General features: G+C 42.3%; 1 protein-coding gene across 1 annotated transcript in view; it reads left to right on the top strand.

Annotated features, from left to right (window-relative positions):
• Window positions 1-338: 338 nt before the first annotated feature.
• The window catches only part of pard6b.L (par-6 family cell polarity regulator beta L homeolog), a 31,671-nt gene continuing 10,091 nt past the window's right edge, over window positions 339-21,918 (top strand). Inside the window, exons 1-2 of the mRNA XM_018234926.2 lie at window positions 339-604; window positions 10,355-10,577. Coding sequence (XP_018090415.1) covers window positions 536-604; window positions 10,355-10,577 — 292 coding nt within the window. The 5' untranslated portion in view covers window positions 339-535. The remainder of the gene's footprint in view (window positions 605-10,354; window positions 10,578-21,918) is intronic.

The raw sequence follows: 21,918 nt of genomic DNA on the forward strand, positions 1-21,918 counted from the left end.
ATGAAACTGCCACTGAGAGAAGGAGTGGGTGTTACACGTACACTATACAATACTAATGAAAAAACATCTCGTTTTGAGCGGGTTCCAGGACCAGGATGTAAACACAGTGCCAGCCAAGCATTAGTTACCGTTGCCATAGCAGCCGCCTTTCGCTGACGGCACCACGCAAGGACGCAGGACTAAGCCAGCCCATCGCTCGCTCTCCAGGTGTCCGCATTAGCCGCTTGGGGGCGTGATCTTGTCGCAGGAGCATTCTTGTCTCTAATAAGGAGTGGGCGCGTTCTAGGTAGAGAAGGCGTGGCATACAGTGTAGAGTGAGGAGGCGTGTCGCTTGTTGGAATGTGCCTCTACTGAGAAACCTTAGGGGCGTGGTACCTGCAGCGGGGCGTGTCCTACTGCAGGGGGCAGAGTGAGAGCGAGGGAGAGAGAGGTGACGCAGGAGGGTCCGGCCCGGGAGAGAGGGGAGTGAATTGTAAGCTCATTAAGGAGCGCGGGGTTGTCGCAGCGATCACGAAGAGGCTTGTGCACTGGCAACATGAACCGGGGACACCGGGCGGCGGGTACCAGCAGCAGGTCCCTGGGTACCGTAGAGGTGAAAAGCAAGGTGAGTACCCGGGAGAGCAAGAGAGACGGGGAGGAGGCAGCGCTGCACCTGCTGGTTGAGTCTTCTCCCCCCCCGCCTCCTGAGAATATAACTTTCTGTACATGCAGTGGCCCCTGCTGGGAAATTCCAACACAGCGGAGGGGGGTACCTGTCTGCGAATAGACCATGATCTACATGTATTATCCCTAGCCCTGGGGGTGGGTAGGACAGTGGGGCAGCCGATTTGCCAACTGAGGACCTCGCTAATGTATGTAACGGTGTGTGTATAATATGTATATTTATTTATTTGTTTTATTTTACATGCATTCAAATCAAATTCAGGTGCTTTAGTCTACCCAAAAATACCCCCCCCCTAAAATTGTACATGGATACACTTTACAGTATATATATATATATACACACACACCAGTTGTCCTGCAGAACCTTAGAATAATTCTAGTTGTATAGGTTACTATGCTCAAGCAGTTATATGTACCCACACCTGCATATAGGATATGCCTGAGACTGTCTTGTCTAGTTACAGTATTACAGGTCCGAAGGGTGAGCATTTCATAGCTCCTTGAAAATTCACTAAATTGGAACAATTAATGTTGTTCAGTTGTCATCCAAAAGGGAAAAGCAAATAGCCTTAGGAAGAGTGTGACTGGATAGCGTATATAGAGAATGGTTCTATAGTACAGTGGATATAGTCTTGAAGGAGTGTGACTGTGGGATAGCAGGTATAGTAGGGAGAGATGGTGCCTATAGTAACAGTGGGATAATATCTCTGGGAAGGGATGTGACTGTGGGATAGCAGGTATAGTAGGGAGAGATGATGCTATAGAAACAGTGGATAATAGTCTCTGGGAAGGGAGTGTGACTGTGGGATAGCAGGTATAGTAGGGAGAGATGGTGCTATAGTAACAGTGGATAATAGTCTCTGGGAAGGGAGTGTGACTGTGGGATAGCAGGTATAGTAGGGAGAGATGGTGCCTATAGTAACAGTGGATACTAGTCTCTGGGAAGGGAGTGTGACTGTGGGATAGCAGGTATAGTAGGGAGAGATGGTGCTATATGTAACAGTGGAAAATAGTCTCTGGGAAGGGAGTGTGACTGTGGCATAGCAGGTATAGTAGGGAGAGATGATGCTATAGTAACAGTGGATAATAGTCTCTGGGAAGGGAGTGTGACTGTGGGATAGCAGGTATAGTAGGGAGAGATGGTGTCTATAGTAACAGTGGATATAGTCTCTGGGAAGGGAGTGTGACTGTGGGATAGCAGGTATAGTAGGGAGAGATGGTGTCTATAGTAACAGTGGATAATAGTCTCTGGGAAGGGAGTGTGACTGTGGGATAGCAGGTATAGTAGGGAGAGATGGTGCCTATAGTAACAGTGGATAATAGTCTCGGGGAAGGGAGTGTGACTGTGGGATAGCAGGTATAGTAGGGAGAGATGGTGCCTATAGTAACAGTGGATAATAGTCTCTGGGAAGGGAGTGTGACTGTGGGATAGCAGGTATAGTAGGGAGAGATGGTGTCTATAGTAACAGTGGATAATAGTCTCTGGGAAGGGAGTGTGACTGTGGGATTAGAGCAGGTGCTATAGTAGGGATAGCAGAGTGTGTGTGCATAAGTATAGTAGAAGATCTATGTACAGGATAATAGTCTCTGGGAAGGGAGTGTGACTGTGAGATAGCAGGTATAGTAGGGAGAGATGGTGCCTATAGTAACAGTGGGATAATAGTCTCTGTGAAGGGAGTGTGACTGTGGCATAGCAGGTATAGTAGGGAGAGATGGTGTCTATAGTAACAGTGGATAATAGTCTCTGGGAAGGGAGTGTGACTGTGAGTTAGCAGGTATAGTAGGGAGAGATGGTGCCTATAGTAACAGTGGGATAATAGTCTCTGTGAAGGGAGTGTGACTGTGGCATAGCAGGTATAGTAGGGAGAGATGGTGCCTATAGTAGTAGTGGAGATAATAGTCTCTGGAAATTCTATATGTCCATCACTACCAAAGGTCTGTTAACTTTTCTCTGATTTATGAATTTATGGTTGTGTTCTTCTAGATCTATACACACACTTATTCACTGCTTAGGCCAAAAGCATCACAGTCCGTTCCTTCTAAGCACACCTGTTATTGTAATGTACATATCGTCATTTCAATGTATGTACAGTATTCACGGACTGATCCACCTGCAGATTTTAGGGTGTGTCTCTGTTGCATAATACTTTAACTTTAACTCTATAATTTATTATTAATACCTGAAGGCTAATTATAGAACTTGTGGTGAACTGTAGTTTGGAAACGACATTTATTTTGTCCCGGGGGCCCACACAAGTTTTGTTGCCCTGCAGCCCAGCACTTCTAATGACCCTCCTGTGAAGCGTTGATGAGCGTTGTGTTTCTGAAACTGGTGACTTGCCAGGGTTTTGCTCTCCCCACAATAGAAGTTGCGGCTGATTCTTTTGATCCGCGAAACCCTCTAGTTTCGCCCACCAGCCTGTGATTGTATAGCAAGATGTGTATTGGGCAATTCCTCTTGCCTCGCTGGTTGGTTAAACCAGTTCTTCGAATTGTGCTCTGCATGGTTAATGCAGTAGATTTTCTCCTACCTATGACACAAGCTAAAGGTGACGTACACATTGTTTTTCTTATGAATTCATGTTCTAGTTATTTCAGCCTAAACCGGAGTGCATGGGGTGGTAATCATCTCCAGCCATCCTACGTAGATCCTGCTAGTGATACTGGCCTGTAAACCAGTTACCAGTCGGCATTCCCCTACATACGTCGCTGTTTATCCTTTGTAACAGCCGCTGCAGAAACCCTTTGACTTGCAGTGAGATCAATTAGACTTTAATACCAAAGGTGCTATAAAATGTAGGACTTTGATGCTGCAGTTGCTTTTTTTTTTTTTTTTTTTTTTTATTGCTGTTGAGAGTTTTTATTCCATACAACCAATTATATCTGAAATTATAACCATACAGTCGCACTGTAGGATCAGCACTACTCGGGTCTTGAAAATGAATCAAAATGTATTTAATAAAATAGCAGCAGACTGACGTTTCGGCTGACTCCTCAGCCTTTCTCAAAGTGCCCAGGCTTAGTAGTCAGCTGAAACGTCAGTCTGCTGCTATTTTATTAAATAAATTCGGATTAATTTTTAAGACATAAGTAGTGCTGATCCTTTTTTGCGACTGTATGGAGAAGTTTTTTGATTGTGCACCCAGGCAATTTACTGTATTTTATCGAGAGGGCCAGCTTCACGTGTTTTTGTTGGAATTATAACCACACGGATTATCGAACCTGACGTTTAACCTAATCTCCTGATCGTTGATTTCTTAGTAAAGCATATAACGTTTCTGATTTGGGCATAACACTGCAATGTTTAAAGTAATTAAATTGAATGAATAGAAAAGGTTGTTCATCTTCCAACACTTTTTTTCAGTTCAGTTGTTTTCAGATAGTTCCCCAGAAATAAAGACTTTTTCCAATTACTTTCTATTTTCTATGTGTGACTGTTTTACTAATATTGAAGTGTGAGTGTGAAGTTTCATTTTTCACCTTCTAAAGCAGCTCTGGAAGGGGGGTCGCCGACCCTGTAAACCAGTTATCCCCAATCAGTAGCTCGTGAGCAACATGTTGTCCCTCAACCCCTTGGATGTTGCTCTCAGTGGCCTCAAAGCAGGTGCTTATTTTTGAATTCCTGGCTTGGAGGCAAGTTTTAATTGCATAAAATCCAGATGTACTGTCAATCAGAGCCTCCTGTAGGCTACCAGTCCTCATAGGGGCTACCTATAGCCAATCACAGCCCGTATTTGGCACCACCCAGGAACATTTTTCATGCTTGTGTTGCTCCCCAACTCTTTTTACATTTGAATGCAGCTCACGGGTGAAAAAGGTTGGGGATCCCTACTGTTCTAAATTGATGCATTTAGTTGATACATTTCTCATCTTCGCTGAGCAGGATCACTGGGTTCCATTAAAGGCAAAGGAAAGCTATCAAAGCAGTTTATTGCCAATAGATTAGCCACAATAGTGCAAGCTATAACACTATATTTATTCTGCAGAATGCTTTACCATACCTGAGTAAACGGCTCTAAAAGCTCTCTGTTTATTTATGATAGCAGCTAGGGTTGCCACCTTTTCTTGAAAAAAATACCGCCCTTCCTATATATTTCTTTTTTCCCTATTATTAACATTGGGATCAGCCATAATTTTTACCGGCCAGGCCAGTAAAATACCGCCCAGGTGGCAACCCTAATAGCAGCTGCCATAATAGTTTGGTGTGACATCACTTCCTGCCTGAGTCTCTCCAGCATTACTTTGAGGGGTTACTGGTGTATTCATATAGACCTTTCTAATAAAGCTTACTTAGTTTTAGCCTTTCCTTCTCCTTTAAAGGCAGCTGATAAAATTGATACAATAGTTGCTAATACTCCAGAGATGCTGCTGAGAAATGTATCCACTAAATGTTGCAAAATTGTAACAGTTTAGAATCTGCACCTGAATTACTGAACTTTTACACTGAGACAGGAACAAACGTAGATTTCGGAAAAACGGTAAAAAATAAAAAACGTAAAGTAATAGAAAAAAGTCCTTATTTCAACCTAAAAACAGTTGAACTTAAAAAAAGGTGTTTGGAGGGTGAACAACCCCCCTTTAAGTGTATGCTCTGTGTCCGGTACCTCCTTTCCTTCCTGTTTATTAATCATTTAATTGTCTATATTTTGATAATTGTTTAGTGGATTATTATCGATGAGTTCCAGTCTTATTCTGCCCGTTTCCAAGCCAGTGTGAAAGCCGTCCCCTAGGATCACTTCCACGTTTACAAACAGCTCTGAGCCGCATGGTCTCTGTAATGACTGTCAAAACACCGTGATATTTAAAAACAAACACAAACAGTGGGAGTCACGGCCCTGGAATGAATTTGTTACACGCAATAATAGCTGATACAACACAAGGGACAACAACATCACGACAAGATACATTGACACAGTTCGCAAAGGGGGAAATGTGACAAGATGATACATCGGAGCAGCCGTTATAGTTTGATACATCGTCTCTAGAGACAGGCCCTGCCACTTCTTTCTTGTAAATATTTACATTTCAGTGATCGCAGTTGTTCGAATTTGGATATAAGAATCTTTTATTGCACAATGGATACGAGAATCTACATTAATTATGAATAAAATAACACACGCTCTGTAAGGCTACACATTTATTGTTATTGCTGCTTTTTATTACTCACCTTTCTATTCAGGCCTCTCCTATTCATATTCCAGTCTCTTATTCAAATCAGTGCGTGGTTGCTAGGGGAATTTGGACCCTAGCAATCAGATTGCTGAAATGACAACGTTGAGAGCTGCTGAATAAAAAGCCAAAACACAAATTATATAAAAAGAAAAACCAATTGCAAATTGTCTCATAATATCACGATTTACATCATACTAAAAGTTAATCTAAAAGGTGAGCAACCCCTTTAAAGTTCTGTTTTGAAACTTTATATGCTGGTGCTGGGTTGTGCATTCCTTGTTTTTTATCCTCAGCCCTTGTACTTTTAGTTTATGGAATCTTACAAAATCAGTGTTTCGCTGTTGTTCCCAAAAATAACAAAACATTTTTAATGGAGACATTTTCCAACATATGGGAAGGAGGTGCCATATTGTTTCCCTTAGACAGTACAGTATGAGGGTATAGCTTATTGTGTGCCCAGAACATTCCTTCTCTGTATATTTGTATTTATACATATGGGAAGGAGGTGCCATATTGTTTCCCTTAGACAGTACAGTATGAGGGTATAGCTTATTGTGTGCCCAGAACATTCCTTCTCTGTATATTTGTATTTATACATATGGTGAAGGATGGTGCCATAACTGTTATCCGCTTAGACGAGCTAACAGTATGAAGGCGTATTAGCTATTCATGTGTGCCCAGAACATTCTCTTGTTTGCTCCATTTTTACATTTGAATGGTTGTAGTTACCCTTTAACAGTACAGTATGAGGGTATAGCTTATGTGTGCCAGAACATTCTTCTCTATATTTGTATTTATACATATGGGAAGGAGGTGCCATATGTTCCTTAGACAGTACAGTATGAGGGTATAGCTTATTGTGTGCCCAGAACATTACTTCTCTATGTATTTATATGTATACATATGGGAAGGAGGTGCCATATTGATTCCCTTAGACAGTACAGTATGAGGGTATAGCTTATTGTGTGCCCAGAACATTCCTTCTCTGTATATTTGTATTTATACATATGGGAAGGAGGTGCCATACTGTTTCCCTTAGACAGTACAGTATGAGGGTATAGCTTATTGTGTGCCCAGAACATTCCTTCTCTGTATATTTGTATTTATGCATATGGGAAGGAGGTGCCATATTGATTCCCTTAGACAGTACAGTATGAGGGTATAGCTTATTGTTTGCCCAGAGCATTCCTTCTCTGTATCAGGGGCGGAACTACCGGGGGAGCAGGGGGTGCGAGTGGGCCAGGGCCCGCACCCCCTCAGGGCCCCCCGGCAGTCCGCGCGCCGCTCTGTATATTTGTATTCTTGAAGCTACCATGTTACGTATAAACTTCTCCAAGAACCTCAGTACATTGTAAAAGGCACCGTCTATTTTTGGCCACAGCAGTGTGGGGTCCTTGTGAAACAAAGGATACGCAGAGCGGCTTCATTATACACTGTGTTAAAATTGACTCTCTGAATTTACTGGCTTGACTGAACATAATGAAGCTGATTACCATACAGATAGGGCATTTGATAGCTAGAGGAGCAAGTAATATGTAGCAAATTTGCCGGGTGTTCTTGCAGCGGGAATACCGAATGCAATTGGCTGTTATAATAAGTCTACTATGCCTGCTTGATTGGCACTGAATTTTCTGTGCCAGAAAAAAAGAAAACACAAAGCAGGAGCCGCTCGCATGCCCTGACAAGTGTGTGAGGGCCCGTGTGTGTGTGTGTTGGATAATAAAACACCTCAAATAGCCTTGTGTGCCAGTGCTTAAGGTCAGGGCACACCGGCAGATTCTGGGAGATTTGTCACCCGGTGACAAATCTCCCCGAACTGCCTCTCTTGCCTTGCACTCAGAGCGATTCATTTTCTGAAGTCGCCCGAAGTTTCCTCGTGAGGCAATTTCGGGCGTCTTCGAAAAAACGAATCGCTCCGAGTGCCATCCCGCCGGCGATTTACATTTAAGCCGGCGCAAAGGCAGGGGAGGCAGTTCAGGGAGATTAGTCGCCCCCGAAGAAGAGGAGATTTGTCACCGGGCGACTATTCTCCCCGAATCTGCCTGTGTGCCCTGATCCTTGAAGGGCAATTGTAAATAGGCATGAGTAAAGCAGTAGATGGATACAAGGAATTTATAAATGACTCTATATACATATGAGATATACATTTTTTAATGAGACAGAACACGAGACACCATTGTAGCTTGTGCAAAAAGTCAACTGGTTTTCTAATAGAAGGAAGTCATTATGGGAGGACTGTGTCCCTTTTATTAGTCAAAGATGTCTTCTTATTGATGTCATTGACATAAAGCAATGCTGACGTGTTGCTCAGCTTTGATTGGAATGTGCTGCTATCCCTTTAAAACCAGTTTGAACCTTACCCTCCACCTCTCTCCGTTTATATAAAGGAATGTGTCTGAAATTCCTGTTGGTTTAGTGACAATCACATACCAAGAGCACAAGCCGCCCAGTAAGAAGGTGTTTTTAGACCCCCTCAGATCTTGTAGTTCAAGCAGCCACATGGTTCGGCTTAGCATAAATTAAACAAACACAATGTTCCCCTCTTTTATCCCTCAAAGGGAACCTTGTACCGTTTTTTTCTTTTTCTCCTAATTAAATGAATTGTAGATGCTGTCTTTCCTCAAAACGCTGAACACTGTAATTAGCAGGTTATTTACAATAACTCAAAGCAAAGGCCCTTATGTCAGGTGCAACATAAATGGAAGTCTACAGAATCTAAACAAGTACAGGTGTGGGATCTGTTAACCAAAAGGCTCCAAAATAAGGGAATGCCATTTTCTGTTTTTTATTAATTTCTTATAATAATAAGACATGTACCTTACTAATAAAGCTCCATAAAGGAGGCAAAATAATCCCATTTGTGTTTTTTTTTTTATTAGGTTTAAGATACAATGCTCCAAACTATGAAAAGACCCTTTATACAGAATACCCCAAATCCCAGGCATTTCAAACAATAGATTACATACCTTTGTTCAGTAAGTTTATACAGGTAAGGGATCTGTTATCCGGAATCCCATTATCCAGAAATTTCCGAATTAAGGAAAGGCCGTCTCCCATAGACATTTTATGCAAATAATCCACATTTTTAACAATGATTTCCTTTTTCTCTGTAAAAATAAAACAATACCTTGTACTTGATCCCAACTAAAATATAATTTAATCCTTATTGGAAGCAAAAACAGCCTATTGGGTTTATTTAATGTTTACATGATGTTCTAGTAGATTTAGGGCATGAAGATCTAAATTATGAAAAGATCTATTATCTGGAATATCCCAGGTCCTGAGCATTCTGGATAACCGGTCCCATACCTGTACTAAATTTAGCAAGGATTTACCACTACACCTAATTTGCTTTTTACCGGCTCAGTTTAGTATAGCTGCTTGTTTAGGCCTAAATTTGGTGGAACAGTTTGACCGCTTTCAACCAGAGTCTCTGGCAATGTTCCCTTTAATTCCCCAAAGACCTAAACAGGTCTTTGCGGGCCCGCTGAATTGGCTTGGCATGTAAGTGGCCAGATTGGATAGCGATCAACTCGTTTGATGACTTAAGGTGTATAGCCTAAATCAGGACCTGGGGGTTTCCAGATAAAAGATCTTTCCATAATTTGGATCTTCATACTTTAAGTCTACTAGAAAATAATATAATTATTAAATAATCCAGGCTGGTTTTGCTTCCAATAAGGATTCATTATATCTTGGTTGGGATCAATTACAAGCGACTGTTTTATTATTACACAGACAAAGGAAATCCTTTTTAAAAGATTGGATTATTTGGATAAAATGGAGTCTATGGGAGACAGCCTTTCTGTAATTCAGAGCTTTCTGGATAATGGGTTTCCAGATAATCCCATACATGTAGTATATGCCTGGAATTTTAAATGTCCTCTCACACCATGAATTCCTTGAGTGTCCATGCTTAGGCATTCAATATACCAAAATGGTTAAACCGGAGGCCTCCCGGAGTGACCTTTCTCTGTATGTGAAAGGATCACAAGTAAATCTTATCAAGGCATCTCACTTGAGACTCTGTGAATGCTGAGTGGTGTTTGTGCTACTGAGTCAACCTGTAGGTATTGTGCTCCTTGCTACGTACAAGGTATTTCTCAACCTTTTATACTGACCCCTTAGTCATCGCTAGGTGTGTCTCTAATAGCCTGGAAATATGCCGAAAGTGTGAGCAATGTTCTTTGTAGTGTTTGTGTTGCCATCACTCTTGAGGATTGGATTCTTTGTTAAGTGCCATAAACATTATTCAAAATAAAACTGCCGATTAACTGCTTCCACTACAAAACTGTGGGCCCCGTCCCAACAAACCCAGTTAATTCCTGGCCACGTGACTGCTCCTATAAATAATCATTTGAAATCATGACACTGTGTGTTTTATTTGATTTGTCAGAGCAATTCCTCTATGAAAACAGGGTTTCCGTGGAAAAAAATAAGTCTTGCACTTGGGAAAACATAGTCCTTATGTTGTAGAGATATTAGATCTGCTTATTTATTTATTTTCTTTATGTTTCAGTTTGGGGCAGAATTCCGACGCTTTGCTTTGGAAAAGACCAAACCGGGAAAATTTGACGAATTCTATGGATTACTCCAACACGTGCACAAAATCCCAAATGTGGAAGTATTGGTGGGCTACGCAGATATTCACGGGGACTTGTTGCCTATTAACAATGATGACAATTATCTTAAAGCAATAACTACGGCGAACCCCTTGCTCCGGATATTTCTGCAGAGAAAAGGTAAGGAGGGAGAAGCTCAAGTAGGAAAAGGTCCAGTGCTCTCCTGAGCAGGAAGTATTAATGTGATCACAGGGAGGGTATGGCAGCCCAGATGGGCCAAAATCTTATCTCTAGCAGAAATCTGCTTTTTGGGATAGCCATCCTCTTATTTATAAACTGCAAGGACTGAAACAGCCTAATTGTTTCTAAGATCCAAACGAGACATAAGCTTGAGTTATAATAGTAATCCACTGATAACGAGTCTGCTGCTTTAGGAGATTATCTTGGTACATCTGGTTCAATTGTCACTTGTAGAGTAACCTTCCTTGTATTGTTGGGCTGCTCTTTGACCTATGAACCTGTGCACACTCTAAAGCTGGCCATAGACGCAAAGATCTGATCGTACGAATCGAGGATTTAGCCATAACCTTAAGGGTCAGGGGCACACAGGCAGATTCAGAGAGATTAGTCGCCTGGCGACAAATCTCCTCTTCTTCGGGGCGACTAAAAGTCCAATCCAAGGGCAGCTGCAGGGGGACCAGGATTGTATGGGGAACTGTAAGGCTGTAATTTAATGTGTGATTTCTATTTTTATTAACATTTTTATTTTAGAGCTATTACAAGATGGATTTCACTGTAAGAAATATGCATTATTATTTACAGAAATCCACTTGAAGAGCAATTTCAATGTATCTTGGTAGAATAGGTCAACTTATTGATGTTTAGGAGCCCGGAATTGCATTAGCCGTGAGGCCAAGTGATTTTTTTTTTTTTAATGGTTTCCATTAATTAACAAAATATAGAAGGAAGGTATGGTAAGAAGGAAGAAGGAGAAGTAGACATGGAGAGGACCTGTTATAAGTAGTTTGTAAAGTTCAGGCTGGGCATTTATAATTTTAATCCATTATTTAAGCGTAGTAGGGGTGTTGGTCCCATCCAGTGTAGGGCTATCGTGTTTCTGGCGTAGCAACAAAAAAGTGCTCTGATCAATGATCTGGAGTGGGTTCTAGGTACCAGGGTGTCTATTACTCCTAGTAGGCAAGTAGTTGGGTTCAATACTTGCGGTAAAGTAAGTTCGTCGGCTAAAAAATCGCATTGCTTTTTTCCAGAAATTCAGTATATCTGGACAATACCATATGAGATGTATGAAGTCTGCATCTGGTGAATTGCAGCGAGGACATCTGGAATGCTCTAGGGGCCCAGTGATTTCTAGTTATGAAACTGGTCCAGTCGATACATCTCTGAGGCAGCTAAAACTCTTTATAAATGGGATCATAGGAACATTCTCTTGCTTTAAACATCACCAAAGTGTTAGAAAGTAGGAAGTCTTTGGGGGGGGGGTTGCTGAACAAGATGATATTTCCCTGATTTGACCACCAACACACTGGGTTAAATCAGGATTGGGATGATTTTTGATCCCCAAGCCAATGATCGGAGCATAATGGTATCATTGGGAGATTTTCACCCAGGTATGAGTTGGGCTACCCATTGGTCAGGACCCCATACAATGCCTACAGGATGAAGGGACCAATTCTTATTTCTGCAAACGAGACATGGCCTATTAAATGTAGAATAATTAATACAGGGGCCATCAGGCCAGAACTGGTATGGACTGTAGATTAGTGACTGGCAGCTTGTTATGCTTGTTGGTTAAGTTTCCTTGAAAATTATGTTTGCTACATGTCAAAAATAACTGCTGAAATGGCCGTGGGGCAAGGTTGTCCTGCATTGCAGTTTATCAGGGAGCTGTATGGCCTTGTTTGTATTGGGTATTTGTGCTTATTTTCTGCATATTTCCCCATACTTTTTTTTGCACATTGCACCATGGGTTGTAACTCATTCTGTATATAGCTCTTACTGTACCTAGGGGGCAAAAGGCTGGAATGCCCCCCATCTGCATGTTATTCATGCAAGCTAAGGAACACTGGGAGCCCTGTATAAGCAGTTGATAATGTGGTACACTCTCTTGTACCCAAAATATACATCTGGTGCAAGTTGCTGAGCCTTGAACCCCACAGGGACAAGTACTTCATAAATGGGCCCGACGCAGAGTGGTCTCCCATCCCTTAAGCTGGCCATAGACACAAAGATCTGATCGTATAAATCGAGGATTCGTGCGATTTTCAGACCGTGTGTGGAGAGTCCCGACATTTTTCGTCCGGCAGGGATCGTGGTTTGGTCGATTGGACAGGTTAAAAGAGTTCTGTCGGCTGCCGATAATATCTCTGCATGTATTGCCAATCATACGATTTTCAGAGGGAGACTGTCCGTAACTTTGTCGGACATAACTTTCATACGATTGCTGTCAAAGGCAGAACATCGGCTGATCTGTTTTTTTGTACTTTATTTGATCGGAATTAGTGGCAGGTCGGGAGATGGGGAAGTCCGATCATACGATGATTCGCACGATCGGATCTTTGCGTCAATGGCCATCTTTAGCCATAACCTTAAGGGTCAGGGGCACACAGGGAGATTAGTCGCCCGGCGACTAATCTCCCCTGCCTTCCTGGCACTCTGAGTGATTCCTTTTCCGAAGTCGCCTTAAGTTGCCGAACGAGGAAACTTCGGCCGACTTCAGAAAACGAATCGCCCCGAGTGCCATCCCACCAGCGATTTACATTTTAGCCGGTGGGAAGGCAGTTCGGGGGGATTAGTCGCCCAGAAGAAGAGGAGATTTGTCGCTGGGCGACTAATCTCCCCGAATCTGCCTGTGGACCCTAATAAATGAGCCATGTTATCTCTGGCATATGGTTCTGCACTGGAGGCAAGTGATCTCCTAGGCTGCAGAACCTGTAGCATGCTGTGGGCCTCTGGTACTGGTACTTGCACCCCTCACTGGAGTCCTCATAGCTTTTTAATAAGTAACAATCACAGGCAAAGTAGATGCTCTGCTCTCCCCATTTCATTGTTCTTACTCTGTGCATCCCCCTCATATTACACAGGCAGTGTGCGTCCGTCAGTCCTCAGGGTTCATAGGGTTAAATAAGAAGGCTAGCTGAGACCAAACGTTTGGATCTACAGCCTTTACTGATTCTTGCAGGGTATTAGTGACATTGGTGCTTTTAATAACCCTATTTCTGTCCAGGCACACAAGCACTGACCCTGCAGAAAAAGTTGCCGCCTACACTAACTCTACATTGAAGTACCTAATGTAGCCAGAGAAATACAGTTCGAAGGCAGAACTATAGGATGACAAATTGGATCTCTGGTTATTTTTACAGCACTGTGTCAGCTCAAAGTGCATAAACAAGATGACTGTTTTGCTAAGTGTTGTGAAAAAGTAATCAGTTTTGTAGCTTTTCAGTGCTCATTGGGCCGAAGCAAATCTCCCACTCACACACTCCCATACCTAAACACATTCACAGCTCAGGAACTCTGTGTTTCTACACTGTGGTGGGGGTTGTCTATTTAAAGTAACTTTATTAAAATGTTTAAAGAGATGCCTCCTAATTCTTTACCCTTCTTTTATGTAGCCTCCTTTAGCATAAGCTATCCAGTTCTCAAAAAATCGACGTTTGCTAGTGGAGATCCAGGCTTATCAATAAATGTACCAAGGAATATTTGGTAGTGGCTCAATCACCAGATCTCTGGGGAATCCTTGCAGCTTGTTAGGCTAAGGACTAGGGTTGCCACCTTTTCTGGAAAAAAATACCAGCTTTAATATATATTTATCTTTTTTCCATATTAATATTAATAACATTGGGATCAACAATCATTTTTACCGGCCAGGCCTGTAAAATACCGGCCAGATGGCAACCCTACTAAGGACAGATTTTTACATTGGCCCAGTCAGGACTTGTTTCCAATGAAAAATGGACTTTAGAATGATCTGTGTTAGAAAATGGCAAGATTTATTCTATCCCCACAATAAAACGTGTATTTTAGGCCAGCTAATAACATGTTACCCCATTTAACCTTTAATATGGGCTACAGGACTCCGGGGAAGAAAATTGACATTCTTCCTCCATGACAGATTAACCAGCCGTCACCCAAGGCAGGCCAGCCTCACAGCTTGGGAACCAATTTAATGTGACAGAAAACGGCACAGTAAGGTTATAGCTTATGCAAGAATTAAACTGTATTATAAAACAATAAAATAATTTATTTTGAGCCTTTGCATTTTGTAGCTAGAAAACACATTTCTTCCGTAGTGTTTCCTGTAACCCGTAAAGTGTCCTCTACAGCACCAGCTCATTGGTACATTTGTGAGCATGCAAAGGTTAAACTTTAACCTTGTTTATGTTAGGAACTCATTTGATCTATGAAAAAAATATCTATCGGCATTGCATATACAAATATCTCTCTCTCTGAGAATCACTCGTGTATTAGAAGGGATAATGTACCCCCTACTGTAAATGATAAGGATATTAGAAGTCACTGAGGGGTTGTTCTGTGACCATATAAAGGCACAAGGCTGCAGGCTGAGTTATACAGGGAACTCTGAGAATCACTCGTGTATTAGAAGGGATAATGTACCCCCTACTGTAAATGATAAGGATATTAGAAGTCATTGAGGGGTTCTGTGACCATATAAAGGCACAAGGCTGCAGGCTGAGTTATACAGGGAACTCTGAGAATCACTCGTGTATTAGAAGGGATAATGTACCCCCTACTGTAAATGATAAGGATATTAGAAGTCACTGAGGGGTTGTTCTGTGACCATATAAAGGCACAAGGCTGAAGGCTGAGTTATACAGGGAACTCTGAGAATCACTCGTGTATTAGAAGGGATAATGTACCCCCTACTGTAAATGATAAGGATATTAGAAGTCACTGAGGGGTTCTGTGACCATATAAAGGCACAAGGCTGCAGGTTGAGTTATACAGGGAACTCTGATGAGTATCACTCATGTATTATAAGGGATAATGTACCCCCCTACTGTAAATGATAAGGGTATTAGAAGTCACTGAGGGGTTCTGTGACCATATAAAGGCACAAGGCTGCAGGCTGAGTTATACAGGGAACTCTAAATATCACTCATGTATTATAATTGCAGTGAAGAAAAGAAGAGCCCCACTCCCCCACTCCCATGGGGACAGGCTTTAGTGGGCCCTGGCTAAGAACAACTCCCATCAGCCCTTTCAGCTTCCCACCATAGGTCTTTATAACATGGATTACGTTTAGTAGTGTCTACATCTGATTGTTGTTAGAGAAGAGCTGGGATGTTGGGTTCTCTGGTGGGCCCTAGGAGGCCCCTTCCAACACAAAAAGCACAGGTCATGGGTGACGGCTGACCAAGGAAAAAAAGAGAATCTTCTTCTCATTATTTAATTATCAGCTAAGTAGGCTTTTGTTTTGTAGACTTGGGAGTCTGATGATGGGGGCCAGGCGAGCAGGTCGCTCATTTATATTCCAGCCCCAGTGCAGCCCAGTTTGTATAATTAGACTGAAACGCCTCAATGCCTTCATTGTGTACGCATGCAGGTCTTTTGTAATCTACATCTCCTTTTCTTATCTGCTGCCTTGTCAGTTCTCTGAAATCCCTCTCAGCGAGTAATGAGGCCCCCACTTCCCTGCACAAATAGCAGATTCACCATGTGCTTTTAACACTGAATGGCCATTATTAGGGAAAGCAGTGACTTGGGCATGGAAAACAAACTGCCGTGTTTATAGAACTTGTTAATATTGTACTTGCCGTCCGTCGTTTCCCCACTGTGTGTGCTTTATTAAAGTAATATAATTGGGGGTTTTGTTTCAAGGATTTATAAAGATCCCAAAATAAACGGGGGAAGCTGTTGCGCCTTGGCTTACACATGAAGTGTTTTTCTCCCAATAGCCAGGGAGAGGTGAATAAATATTTCAGCATATTCCCCGTCCTGTCCAGGTCTGAAAGGCCAACTATTTCCAACAGAAACAAGATGAGCTACAGTTACAGCCCCTTGTTCCCACCAGTAGTCAAAGCTGTGCCCTTTTAACTGTATTCTGCTGGCTTTAGCTGATATCTCTTAAGGTGGCCATACACGGATAGATCCGCTCGTTTGGCGTTGTCGCCAAACGAGCGGATCTCCCTCCGATATGCCCACCTTGAGGTGAGCAATATCGGGCTGATCCGATCGTGGGCCCTAGGGCCCAACGATCGGATCCTAGCGTTCGCCAAACGGGCGGTCGGATCGCGGACCGCATCAACGAACAGATGCGGCCGCGATCCGACGGGATTTTTAATCCCATCCGATCGAGATCTGGCCGACTTTCGGCCAGATCTCGATCGGGGAAGCCCGTCGGGGGCCCCCATACACGGGCCAATAAGCTGCCGACTCGGTCTGTCGGCAGCTTTTATCGGCCCGTGTATGGCCACCTTTACTGTGTTGTTTTCTTTCAACCAGACCCCCTTCCCAAAGCTCAGGCCAGTGCTGCTTCTCAGTTGTGATTAAAGGGGTTGTTCACCTAAATTTTAGTATAATGTAGATATTCTGAGACTATTTGCAATTGGTTTTCATTTTTTATTATTTGTGGGTTTTGAGTTATTTAGCTTTTTATTCAGCAGCTCTCCAGTTTGCAATTTCAGCAGTCTGGTTGCTAGGATTCAAATTCCCCTAGCAACAACACATTGATTTGAATAAGAGACTGGACTATGAATAGGAGAGGCCTGAATAGAAAGATGAGTAATATAAAGTAGCAATAACAATAAATCTGTAGGCTTACAAAGCATTTGTTTTTTAGATGGGGTCAGTGTCCCCCCCCCATTTAAAAGCTGGAAAAAGTCCGGAAAAAAAGGCAAATGACTTAAAAACTATTAAGAAAAAAAAATGAACACCAATTGAAAAGTTGCTTGGAATCCACCATTCTGTAACATACTAAAAGTTAACCTGAAGGTGAAACAACCCTTTAATATGAGTGTCTTTATCCAATCTTTTCACGGTTTTAGGTATTGACTAGGGATTCGCGAATTTTATAGCAGAGTTGCGCTGTTGTAATGACGCCCATAGACAAAGAAATATGTCGCCCATATTATTTAATGCATTTCGGCGAAACACAAGTCCTAAGGACTGGAGCCCAAAACTGTGCTGCATACTCCAGGTGGGGCCTTACTATAAACCAGTGATCCCCAACCAGTGACTTAGGAGCAACATGTTACTCCCCAACCCCTTGGATGTTGCTCCCAGTGGCCTCAAATCAGGTGCTTATTTTTAAATTCTAGGCTTGGAGGCAAGTTTTGGTTAAATAAAAACCAGGTGTCCTGCCAAACAGAGTCTCCTGTAGGATGTCAGTCTACATAGGGACTGCTAAATAGCCAATCACAGCCCTTATTTGGCATCCCCAAGGCCTTCTTTCATGCTTGTGTTGCTCCCCAACTCTTTTTACATCTGAATGTGGCTCACGGGTTAAAAAGGTTTGGTTCCCCTAGAGTCGGAATTATGTTTTGATCCTTTGAGCTAATGCCCTTTTTAAAGTAATTGTTCAGTGTAAAAATAAAAACTGGGTAAATAGATAGTATGTGCAAAATAAAAAATGCTTCTAATATAGTTAATTAGCCAAAAATAAAGGCTGGAGTGACTGGATGTATAACATAATAGCCAGAACACTACTTCCTGCTTTTCAGCTCTCTTGGTTTCCACTGACTGGTTACCAGGCAGTAACCAATCAGTGACTTGATGGGGGTCCACATGGGTCATAACTGTTGCTTTTGAATTATAGTCACTGACTAACTCAGAGTTAGAGAGCTGAAAAGCAGGAAGTAGTGTTGTGGCTATTATGTTTGACATCCAGTCACTCCAACCTTTATACATTACATTTTTGGGTAACTAACTATATTAGAAACACTTTTTATTTGCGCACAGCCTATCTATTTACACTGAACTGTTCATTTAATCTATGACAGTATATTTGCTGTAGTAGCTATGGAACAACACTGCCTGGAATTAGACTAAACTTATTATCTACAAAAATCCCCAAATCCTTATCAATTATGGACACCCCCCCCATACATTTTCCTTTGAGATAAAATTAAATCTCATCCGCAGACCTCAATGGAACAGCGCCCCTGCTGGCCAGATTATGACAATGCCTAAATGCTTTGACTAAACACAAAGTTAATTTGTGATTAACAATAGCATTGAAACATGTTACCCTTGTTTTCCGCGTGCAACTCGATTATCCATTTATTTTTGCCAACGGTATTTCCATGGGAAGTCAATCCCAGACGGAGCATTTGGCAGAATCCAATGTGAAACAGAAAGTCAGGTCCAGGTCCAGTTGTGATTGTCCTGGTTGGGAAGGTTATTGCAGAGCAGGTGGAAGGACGCACATTGTGTTTTGGGATCATGACTGATAAGTTTATGTGCTGTTGAACGAAAACAAGCACTGAGATCAGATGGAAAGAGCTGGCAATACCCTGGAGGTCAGAACTGCCTTTTAAGCCTTCCTGAAAAAAAAAGATGCATTTAAAGGGACCTTTACCCTAAATTTATATTCATTTTTGAGAGGTGATTGTTGGTTTCTGTTGTGAATGGTAAGGTTCCAGTTTTTGGCACAGTAAACCGTGCACTTGTCTCTGTAAACCAGTGATGACTGCTTAAGTAGGAACTCCCATTCAGCGCCAGATGCAGCATATTAGATTAGAGAGGTGCTGCAGCTAGGGAGGACGGTTCAGAATTTTTCATATTATGTTAACTTACTCTTAAAATTGGCCAATTGGAAACCTAATAATAATTGATAGGTCCCTACTAAAGAAATGTTCTTACTGTTATGTACAATGTTTTCCAAGAAAAAGCCCCCCCCCCTTCTATATATACACAAAGGCCGGTGCTTTTTGTTGGTGAAATTAAATGCAACGTACATCTGTTGACTTTACAATCAGGTTCCAAAGATACTCGCTTGGGAAAGTTACCAAGTGCTTGTAGCTGGTAAATAGTCTCTGCAGATCATAATGTGCACATCAAACTATGTGGCGGCAGCTACAGTGAACTTTAACAGTCCTTATAACCTCCCTTGCTGGGATCTATCTATAATATACAGGCATGGGACCTGGTATCCAGAATGCTCAGGACCTGGGGTTTCCAGATAACAGATATTTCTGTAATTTGGATCTTCATGCCTGACGTCTACTAGAAAATCATGTAAACATTAAATAAACCCAATAGGCTGGTTTTGCTTCCAATAAGGATTAATTATATCTTAGGTGGGATCAAGTACAAGCGACTGTTTTATTTTTTACAGAGAAAAGGGAAATCATTTTTTTTTTAATTTGGATTGTTTGGATAAAATGGAGTCTATGGGAGATGGCCTTTTCGTAATTCTGAGCTTTCTGGATAATGGGTTTCCGGATAACGATAACCTGTATGAATTTCAATGTTAATTCAGCAGGTGCTTATTGATTGAAAGTACTCCGTGCTTTATTGGACACTTGTGGGCAAGTTAACGGGGGGCAGTTGTGAGTTTATGTACCACTTTTGCCCAAAAGTGTAAGTGTATTAATTGGTGCTCATTGCCCAGAGAAATAGATGTTGTTAATCCCTTTCTATCGCCTCTCTGGCACCTTGTATTTACCAAGCAGCCGCACCTTAGTTGTTGAATACTTCTGCGTATTGGCAATGTTGGTTTGGAGGCACGCTCAGTGATAAACCTGCCCTAAAAGGTGCAAGCACTTCTCACCTTGTCATATTTGCACCTGGCATCATACTTGGCGAATGGGGGGCTGTGCCCCCTGCAGCCCCCAGGTTACTCAGATGAAGAACCATCTCTTTTGAGAATTAACATCTTCATTACTGTTAGGAAACCTTAAAGGAGAACTAAACTATAAGAATTAATATGACTAAAAACGCCATATTTTATATACTGAACTTATTGCACGAGGCTAAAGTTTCAGCTTGTCAATAGCAGCAATGATCCAGGACTTCAAACTTGTCACAGGGGGTCACCATCTTGGAAAGTGTCTGTGACACTCACATGCTCAGTGGGCTCTGATTGGCTGTTGAGAAGCTAAGCTTAGGGCTCGTCACTAATTATCCAGCAGAAAATGAGCTTCCCCTGTAATATAAGCTGATGCTACAGGGCTGATTATTACATTTTGATGCTAATTGCACTGGTTTCTGTGTAGTAATTATCTGTATTAATTACTAATCAGCCTTATATTGTGACATTTCTATTCTACGTGTACTGTATATTGTGAGTGGGTCCCTAAGCTCAGTAGGTGACAGCATCACAGAGCATGTGCAGTGAATCAGCAGAAAAGAAGATGGGGAGCTACTGGGGCATCTTTGGAGACACAGATCTTTACTGCTTAAGGGCTATTCCACACGGGGAGATAGCCACGCGTTTGCGGTCGCGGCGACAAAGCGCCGCGCCAGTCGCTGCAACCGGCGCAGGCGACAGTTTTGTATGGGCGCCTATGTAAAAACGCCTGTGCTAACCACACGAGGCGATGCGCTTTTCAACAGTCGCCTGAAAATGCCTCGCCAGGCATACATAGGCGCCCATACAAAACTGTCGCCTGCGCCGGTCGCGGCGACTGGCGCGGCGCTTTGTCGCCGCGACCGCAAACGCGTGGCTATCTCCCCGTGTGGACTAGCCCTAAGGGCTGTGGTTGCCCTGGACTGGTACAGAAGCCCAAGCATTTGTAGCTACTTCTTTAGTTAAGCTTTAGTTCTCCTTTAAGATTCTATCTGTAGGTTTACATAGAATGGAGACTACAGAGGGTTACTATTACTAAGTGTCCATCTCCTTATTGAGCCGCAGCTAAATGGAAGATAAATAAAGCATGAAGTGGGGCTGGGCAGCTGCTGCAATGTTTCCCTGATCAGAAGAAAAAAGGCATGGGGGAAACTTTACACTCTTCTCTTTCCTAAGCACCGTCCAAACCACAGAATGTTAACCTAATAGCAGCGGCCTCTAGGGTTATCGAGTAACGGCTGCCAAATGTGGGGCCCCAGATCTGCTATCTTTGGTCCCAGTTTTTAATAGCGTGTTAATTTTGTTATAAGTAAGGTATAACCATTTATATCCCTCTCAATAAGCAGGACTTTGTGATGGTATAAAGCAGTTTATATAGGTAATATGGGCCTGTATAGTCTCATTTACCAGCAGAATAAATCGGGTAACAATCTCGTTCTGTTCCTCTTTCATTGGAAATGCATTTTGTAGGATAAAGAAATTGCTGATTCTGCCCCCTTGCCTGTTAATATTTGACTTGCCTTCATGTTCGGACTCCATGGGGGCTCCTGTTTCATTATCTATTAACCAGCTGCTCCAAACTTATTCCCCTGCCCTTGTTTTGCATGGAACTATATAGGAAATATGGGGCATAACTGCTCCTTTCAGTTTTTGGGTATGAGTACAGGTGGGGGTGACGTGCATGGTTAATTCAATTATCTGCTAACGGCAGTCTACTATCAGTCAGCTTCATGTCTGGAACTATTGAGGTGT

The sequence above is a fragment of the Xenopus laevis genome, chromosome 9_10L (assembly GCF_017654675.1).
Source record: "Xenopus laevis strain J_2021 chromosome 9_10L, Xenopus_laevis_v10.1, whole genome shotgun sequence".
NCBI classification, from domain to species: Eukaryota; Metazoa; Chordata; class Amphibia; order Anura; family Pipidae; genus Xenopus; species Xenopus laevis.